Source organism: Uranotaenia lowii, chromosome 1, assembly GCF_029784155.1.
Source record: "Uranotaenia lowii strain MFRU-FL chromosome 1, ASM2978415v1, whole genome shotgun sequence".
NCBI lineage: Eukaryota > Metazoa > Arthropoda > Insecta > Diptera > Culicidae > Uranotaenia > Uranotaenia lowii.
Genome location: NC_073691.1, coordinates 86143017 through 86152374, shown reverse-complemented (window position 1 = coordinate 86152374; position 9358 = coordinate 86143017). Strand labels below are relative to the sequence as shown.

Sequence of the window (9358 nt, the reverse complement as noted above, 5' to 3'; positions counted from 1 at the left end):
AGCCTTCCACATCTGATCGAACTTCTGAACAAGATTTGAATTTAATGAATCCTCTAGCACGAAGAGTTTCCAATCGCTTATAAATGGTGATCATGATGATAGAGTTTTCTTTCCTTTCGTTCCCGTGATTAAAAAGCTCGGAATTTTTACCCATTTGTTACAGTGAAAGAAAGGATTTTTTGGTATCCGTGAAACTCCAGGAGCAAAAGGCATTTTGTTTGTTTGGCCAAATTAACACCAAAAAGCTGATACGAGAGCACTCATAAAATTCTCCATGTTTTCTTTATTAAATCTTTCAAACTCAGAATTTTTTAGCTTAAGATAACGATCAATTCATTTGTGAAACTCATCTCTATCGTCTTAATCTTCCTTTCTTTTGGGGTGAAATAGAAGTAGCAGCTTTTACCATCATTTTTTTTAGACACATTTGAAGCTTGTTTTGGAGGGTCGTTAGTTGCTGTCAAGCAGAATAGCATTTTGGTTAAAGTTCCAAAGAATTGCTATCGATGAATATTTTACTCACATTTTCAAGACCGATTTTCTTCATCACTCGCGCAATGATAGAATAAAAATCTAAACTTACCGGCACCGTAAGAATCGTCTGTGCTATCTGCACAGAAAATAAAAAAAGGTAAAATTTACCTTTTTGCGAGGTGATTTTTTCCACCCCTCTTACGAGGTAAATTTTACCTTTTTTTCATTCACCTAGCAAAACGGTATGTCAATTCACCTAGCAAAATAGTAAATAATACCATTCTCCCATTCACTGATTTAAAAGGTTTGGTTGGTTTCTTCAATAAAAATAAAAACAAAATTCATTCAAAAATTTATATTTATTTGAAACTAGCTGATTTTACCCGGCTTTGCTCGGGTGCACATCTAATATATAAAGATGAGTTGGACTATATATGTTTGTTTGTATGCACCTTATACAAATCCACACCGCTGAACCGATCAGCCTGAAATTTGGTACAGTGATGTAAACGGACATGAGAAAGGTCGAGGTAATAGTTTTGAGTCCCTCCCACCTAAGAAAAGGGACCCTCCCATACAACTTACGTTTTTATTCCCACGAACCGAAAGTCATGGCACACATTTGTCAACCGATTTTCGTTTCCTTTGGCGGGATTGTTTTCACCATCACCATGGGCCAGGCATTAGAAACGACCATCCAAAGTTTACGTGTACTGGAAAGCAAATCAAAGCTTGCTGAGCATAAAAAATTTTAAAGAAGAAATTTTGGCGGGTGTTTTTTCCTTCTACTGTTCAAAGCACGTGGAACCGGTGCGTGGCATTTGATTGCAATAATGAGCCTTTTCATATTTTCGGAACTCCTCATAGGGAAACAACTAATAAAACTGAGGGTAGTAAGTTCAAGGCTGCGATCTCAACACTTTGATTGCCGTGTAGGAATTTAATATACAATAGGAATTAGACAATTAAACGTTCATTTTATCCAAAAAATTGAAAAAAAATCAACGCACGAGACTTTATGTAAATGAATCTAAAATTTTTAGTTTTGTACAATTCAATTTCATTTGTAAATTTTTAAATTTTAAGTTATAATTGATCATCGATGTGTTCAATTCTACCATCCAATTATAAGAGAACTCAAAAGGCACATTGAAAACATGCTGAGGAAGTCTTTTATAAGGTTTCAGAGGAAATCTATTTAGAAATTTCTAAGTACAAAATAAAACTTAAATGGGAATTCCATTCTACGGGGAGATCTTGAAAAGAGGTCGTTAAAATTTGTTTACAAGCTTATTACATGGGATTTTCACTAGATAACCCATGGAAAAGATTAAAAAAAAATCATTTGATAAAAAAAATGGTAATTCAATTCAAGCTTCCAGAAAAATGGTGGGTGTAAAATAAAGTTGCCAGAATTGCCGTATCAGGACCGGACAAATCCAGCCAATTTTATCGAAAAACCTGTCCAAATCCAGCATTTGATTTCAAAATGTTCAAACCGATATCCTGGCAATATCCGAGCAAACTTGGTCAAAACCGCGGAATTATTCAGTAAAAATAACGAAAAATATACTTGCAATATTTATTGTAAACAAACCACATCAGCAGATTTTAAATTGTATATCAAGCTTCCAAACACGAGTCATGATTATTTCTAAAACTTGCCATTTATAACTTCTTTTTGAACGTGAAAATGAGACATCATAATAAATCAATCTCAGTTTACGGTACGTTTTAAAAATGATGTGATTAAACCCGGAAAAATCCGAACTTTTGGCAACAAAATCCGGGAAACCGGGCCGGACCAGACTTACCTCAAATTTTGAGTCAAATGTTCTAGCAAATCCGGATGAATCCGGGCAACCTGGCAATCTTACATTGAAATGTTTTTCGTGATACAATGGATAAGCATTCAAGGGAAATTAGTTCAAATTTCTATTAGCAAACCTAAAAACTATTAGTTATTCAATAATATGAAAACGATAAACTTTGCTTAGATTCCCAATTAAAACTTTAAGAAGACTAACAAAACTTACAAAGCTCACATGGCCAAACATGGTCCAATTTGTTATGATGATGAACAAAAAGCTTTCAAAATTTCAGAAAGTCAAACGACTCATTTCGATTTATATTTTATGTGCACCCGAGCAAAGCTGTCAGTTACTCGGGAGCTAGGAAACAACTACGAGAAAAAGAGGAATTTCCGGCATCCCTAATTTGTAAAAGGCCGATCAGCTATCATGTGTTTCTCTTTTTGCTCTGACACGAGAACCGTCAAAGTCGAGCCAGCGAACGCACACTCGGACTTCTGTTTTGAAAAGTGAAAGTTGTTGATACAAAAATTTGTAGGAGTTAAGTTTAGATTTTGTAAGCTGTAAAATAAAGTTAAAGTTAAGTCAATAAAAGTGTAGTTAATGTGAACAAAATTAAGACGTGTACTTACCTGCAACCCGAAGAAACCAGAAAACTTACCTGCAACCGAAGAAACTAGAAGAAAGGCAACCTGAAAAGAAAATTAATTATCATCAAGGAAAGATACTTACCCGCCAGCTGCAAATCCATCCTGCCGATCCGATAAGGTACTTCCATATGGTCCTTCGAACCGGATGATCGTCGAACTCCGGGCATCCGGAACCCCTATACGTTTCAAGGAAGACATCATCTACACCATCACGTTTCCGGAGTTGGATTAGTTCCTGTTGATATAAATTTACAAGGCAATCTAATTGCCTCTAAAAGGTAATTAGAATTCCATTAACTTTAAACGAGTGTCGTTTGTGCTCCGCTGGTTTTTCGATTTCCAGACAATCCGGCGTTGGAAATGGCTTCAGAGCGACGAATCAAGTCTCTGAAATTGAGAATCCGCAGTTTAGAGACGTCCTTCAACCTCATCAAGGTCTTCGTCGACAACTACGACGAAGAAACACAATCAATTGAGGTACCCGTTCGCCTGGAGAATCTGGGTGTTCTCTGGACGGACTACTCCAAGACCCAGGCCGAGCTCGAAGCTTCCGATGTCGACGACATGGACACTCTCGAGCAGCAGTTTAAGCAGCGGTCGCATTTTGAAACAGAATACTACCGAGTAAAAGGGTTCTTACTGGCCGTTAATAAAAATGCTTCGACTTCGTATCCGCTTCCTGTTCAGTCAAATGCGCATTTCCCTGCTTCTTCTCAGATCCGGCTGCCCGATGTGAAGCTTCCGGTGTTCAATGGGTCGTTTGAGCAATGGCTGAACTTTCACGATCTGTTCGTTTCTCTGGTACACTCTTCTAGTGACTTATCAAACATCCAGAAATTCTATTATTTGAGATCGTCGTTGAGCGGAGATGCCCTAAAGCTTATTCAAACCATTGCGATAAGTGCTAATAACTATCCCGTTGCTTGGAACCTTCTTGTGGAGCATTTCCAAAACCCTGTTCGTTTGAAACAAACCTATGTTGATTCGTTGTTTGAATTTTCACAACTCAAGCGAGAATCTGCGGCTGATCTTCATTCGTTGGTTGAACGGTTTGAAGCGAATGTTCGAATACTTAAACAGCTTGGGGAAAGAACAGAATATTGGGATGTTTTACTAATACGAATGCTGAGTATCCGCCTTGATCCAACAACTCGAAGAGATTGGGAGGAGTTTTCATCTTCGAAAGAGGCATCAACGTTCCAAGATTTGGTAGGCTTCCTTCAACGACGAGTCACAGTTCTACAGTGTGTGAGCAACGGTCAGCCAGAGTGTTCAGCAACAGCTTCAGCAAAAAAATCGACTTCTCGTCCTCCACTTGTTAGCCATTCAACCCAGTTCAACTATCGGCAGTGTGTCGCTTGCTCCGACCATCATCCATTGTACCAGTGTTCCGTTTTTTCTAAAATGACTTCTGAAGACAAAGAGAAACTTGTGCGCCGCCAACTTTGCCGAAATTGTCTACGGAAGGGTCATGCGAGTCGGAACTGTTCGTCGAAAAATACCTGTCGGAAGTGCCGAGGCCGACACCATAGCCAGCTCTGCAGTGAAGACCATTCTCATCAGGAGCGGATCAAGCAACGAGTCGAATCAACTTCAACAACGGATACCGGTGCTGCTAGCGAAGCAGCATCAACATCACTTTCAGCAGCGATTCATAACCCAGGGGCTGGTCGCCATTCCAATAAGGTGATTCTCGCAACAGCTGTGATCACTTTAGTCGACGATCACGGCAATTCACACACAGCAAGGGCACTTCTGGATTCAGGAAGCGAGTGCAGCTTCATTACCGAGTCGTTTTCTCAACGGTTTCAAAGTCGTCGTGAAAAGGTCCACCTATCGATCTCCGGAATTGGTCAATCGTCTACACATGCCCGCTTGAAGCTCCGCACCACAGTACGCTCTCGCATCACTCGGTTTTCCACCATCGTCGAATTGCTTGTACTTCCGAAACTCACTCTAAATCTACCGTCGACAACCATGGACATTTCGAGCTGGAGCTTTCCAGAGGGAATTCAGCTAGCAGATCCAGCGTTCTACCAGGCAAATCCCATCGACGTAGTTCTGGGCGCTGAAATATTCTTCGACGTCTTCAAACCATCAGGCAGAATATCACTTGGAGATGGCCTTCCGATGCTGGTGAATTCCGCCTTTGGATGGGTGGTCTCTGGAAAATTCATGCAGTCGAATCAGCTCAACACTATTTCCTGCAACGTTGCTACTGTGGCGGACATCCATCGATTCATGCAACGGTTTTGGGCAATTGAGGAGGAGAGCGCCGTTCCTAGTCTCTCGGTAGAAGAAGCGGCTTGTGAGGAGCATTTTTGTCGCACAGTACAACGAGCGCCAGATGGCCGGTATATTGTGCGATTGCCTTTGAAGGAAGCTGCAGATACCATAGGCGACAACTGTAACACTGCGCGACGTCGTTTTCATATGATAGAATCTCGCCTTCAACGCAACAAGGAGCTACAGATTCAATATCGGGACTTCATGACAGAATACGAAACTCTCGGCCACATGCAGCGAGTGACGGGCACAGTTGAATCCGATTCTTCCCGGTATTATCTACCTCATCATCCTGTGATTCGAGAAACAAGCTCTACTACCAAGGTGCGAGTTGTTTTTGACGCCTCGTGCAAATCCGCTTCCGGAAAATCGCTAAATGATGTGCTTATGGTAGGCGCAGTCATCCAGGACGATCTGAGAGCCATCATTCTGAGGTCCAGGCTTCATCAGATCATGCTCATCGCTGATATCAAGCAGATGTATCGTCAGATACTTGTTGACGACAGAGACATCCCACTCCAGCGGATTTTTTGGCGGAATTCCCCGGACCAACCTCTAGAAACATTCGAATTGAAAACGGTCACCTATGGTACGACCAGTGCACCGTTTCTCGCTACCAGGGTCCTCCAGCAATTAGCCGATGACGAAGAAACGAACTTTCCAGAAGCAGCCAAAGTCCTCAAGAGAGATGTTTACGTTGACGACCTCTTCACCGGCGGAAGTTCTCCAACGACGGTAGCTGAACTACGGACTCAGCTTGACCAGTTATGCCGGAGAGGCGGATTTGAATTCCGAAAGTTTGCCTCTAATTGCGAATCGGTTCTCGACGGCATTTCTTCTGACAGACGTGCCATTCAATCCTCGGTCGAACTGGCGGCAGACCAGTGCATCAAAACTCTGGGCCTACACTGGGAACCTACGGGTGACAACTTGCGGTTCCACATACAACTACCGAAGCAGCCTCCAGACACCCTTATGACGAAACGAATTGCTCTGTCACAAATCGCTCAACTTTTCGATCCTCTGGGCCTGGTTGGGCCAGTCATCGTAACCGCCAAAATTTTTATGCAGACGCTGTGGAGCCTTACATCGGACGACGACAAACCGTGGGGTTGGGACCAACCACTGCCAGATTCGCTCTCCACCTATTGGATTAATTACTATTCTCAGTTGCCTCTGCTCGAGCAGCTAAGAATACCTCGTTGTGTCGTATTGCCCAACCCAAGTAACATCCAGCTTCACCTATTTTCGGACGCATCGGAACAAGCCTATGGCGCCTGTGCGTATCTTCGATCGACCGATTCGTCTGGGAATATTTTGGTTTCATTACTAACGGCAAAATCGAAAGTTTCCCCCTAAAAAGGCGTAGCATGCCTCGTTTGGAACTTTGTGGGGCCCTAGAAGCAGCGCAACTCTATCAGAAGGTCTGTTCCGCTCTTGGGTCGACGTTCACAACCTTCTTCTGGGTCGATTCCACAACAGTGTTGGCCTGGCTTAAGGCTACCCCGTCGGTATGGACTACGTTTGTGGCAAATAGAGTATCCAAAATCCAGCTTGCAACGGTGGACACCTCCTGGAACCATGTTGCAGGGCAACAGAACCCTGCAGACCACATCTCTAGAGGCATCGAGGCAGGAACGATTCTCTCGTGCGACCTTTGGTGGAAAGGTCCGCAATGGCTACAATCCGAACCAGCGTTCTGGCCTGTTAACCAGCTTGACCAATCGTTTGAGACGCAACTTGAATCTCGACAGTCCCCGATAAAACTTCTGGCATCAACAGCAGACCCTTTTTTCATTGATCTTTTCGTCGAAAGATTCTCATCCTTCCAACACATGCTTCGCGTAGCAGCATTCTGTTTACGGATTTCTTCGAACCGCAAACAATCGAAGCTCACCACCATTCTTTCTACGACCGAAATCCAGAATGCTGAATTCGCCCTCATTCGATTAGTCCAGCACCAAGAATTCGCCAGTGAAATCAACGCGCTACGTGACTCAAAATCAATCCCAATCAAATCACGGCTCCGATGGTTTACTCCATTCTTGGATCCCAATGGAGTTATGCGAGTGGGTGGCCGGCTTGATAGAGCATCAATGACCTACGACAGCAAGCACCAGATCTTGCTCCCATATCACCATCGTTTTTCAACCCTACTCGTCCAATGCTACCATGAACGAAACTTGCATGCGTCACCACAACTACTCGTCGGACTTCTTCGCCTACGATATTGGATCATAGGGGCCAGGAATCTGGCCAAAGTCACCGTACATCGCTGCACCATTTGCTTCCGAGCTCGCCCTAAATTGGTGGAACAATTTATGGCTGAGCTACCCAAGGAACGGATCACAGCCACTCGTCCATTCAAGGTAACGGGGGTTGATTATTGGGGCCCAATCCTGCTGAAGCATCCGCATCGTCGAGCCTCACCTTATAAGGCATTTGTTGCAGTCTTCGTATGCTTTTGTACAAAAGCTGTACACATCGAGCTGGTGCTCGATTTGACGACAGCTAAATTTATTCAAGCTTTGCGCCGATTCGTATCTCGCCGGGGTCCACCTTCTGACATCTACTCGGACAACGGTCGTAACTTTCTCGGAGCCAAGAATGAGCTTAAGAGACTTATTCGTTTGTCAGAATACTCACAAAATGTTGAACAAGAGTGCTCAGAGTGCAAGATAAGATGGCACTTCAATCCACCAAGGGCTTCCCATTTTGGAGGATTATGGGAATCGGCCATTAATTCTGCCCAGAAGCACTTCATTCGCATCGTTAGAGATCGACCTCTGTTTTTCGACGACATGCAGACTCTTCTGTGCCAAATTGAGTGTTGTCTTAACTCCAGACCGCTTGTCCCTTTGAGCGATGACCCAACAGATTACGAGCCGCTAACACCAGGACACTTTCTTGTTGGCACTTCAATAAAAGCTGTCCCCGACGAAGAACTCATCGAAACACCGTTCCATCATTTAAAAAGGTGGCATCAAACCCAAAAATTGCTCCAGGACCTGTGGCGACGATGGCACCTAGAATATTTAAACATTTTACAACCTCGAAGCAAATGGGTGCACTCACCTGTAACAATCAAGGAGAACCAGCTCGTTGTTTTGAAGGAAGAGAACATCGCACCTATGAGCTGGCCGACCGCTAGAATCATCGAGACCCATCCAGGAAGCGACGGAATAGTCAGAGTGGTCACTCTGAAAACAGCTAAGGGTTCCTTCACACGACCGGTGTCTAAGATCTGCCTGCTGCCAATTACACCATCGCCGGAAACTTCAATCAAAACATCCGGCGCTGGGCAATCAACACCAGACGAGAATCTTTCTTGAAGCGAGCTGCAACTTTCGGATCCAGTAAAGAATTTCAATCCAAGGCACATTTGTGACTTGGAACAGGTGAGTTCCTGTCCAAGAGCATAATATCATCCCAACTTTGCTACTGGGTCTAATGTTTTGCAGCACCATCAACATCGCACTTGCACTACTCGAGCACAACACCAACCGCACCATCAACACATCGCACTTGCACAACACCAACCGCAAAGACCGTTCATTCTGGATCCCGAGCAATAACACTTTCAAGGCACAATTCACTTTTGGATCAGGTGAGCCCCTGTCCAATTTAATTACTCTTTTTAGAAAACGCTACCGGGTCTTAAAATTTTGCAGAACAAAAGCACTTCAAAACACGACCGAGACGAGACGAAACAGATGTAAACAATCATCATCATCGAAGTTCTCACGCTAAACGAAGTTCACTCACTCCATGCACACCTTTACCTCACCAGTCATCGTCAGAAACGCTGTTTCTGAAGGGGCCAGGATGTTCGCGCATACACGAAATTGGGAAAAAGGGAATACCCCCCGGATTGAAATCATCGAGAAGCGGAGTTTTAGCAGTGGGTCGCACTCGGGATGCTGTCAGTTACTCGGGAGTTAGGAAACAACTCCGAGAAAAAGAGGAATTTCCGGCATCCCTAATTTATAAAAGGCCGATCAACTATCATGTGTTTCTCTTTTTGCTCTGACACGAGAACCGTCAAAGTCGAGCCAGCGAACGCACACTCGGACTGCTATTTGAAAAGTGAAAGTTGTTTTGATTCAAAATTTTGTATAAAGAAGTTAAGTTTAGATT

At 43.5% G+C, this 9358-nt stretch overlaps 2 protein-coding genes across 2 annotated transcripts; both read left to right on the top strand.

Moving 5' to 3' along the window:
• The first annotated feature begins 3295 nt into the window (after nt 1-3295).
• Nucleotides 3296-6580, top strand: LOC129737588 (uncharacterized). Its single transcript, XM_055728749.1, has one exon. It carries the CDS (start codon nt 3296-3298, stop codon nt 6578-6580), a length of 3285 nt encoding a protein of 1094 aa, XP_055584724.1.
• An 11-nt stretch (nt 6581-6591) lies between these two features.
• LOC129737587 (uncharacterized) lies at nt 6592-8553 on the top strand. The gene has a single exon (XM_055728748.1). The coding sequence runs from the start codon at nt 6592-6594 to the stop codon at nt 8551-8553; it is 1962 nt and encodes a 653-aa protein (XP_055584723.1).
• Nucleotides 8554-9358: the final 805 nt, after the last annotated feature.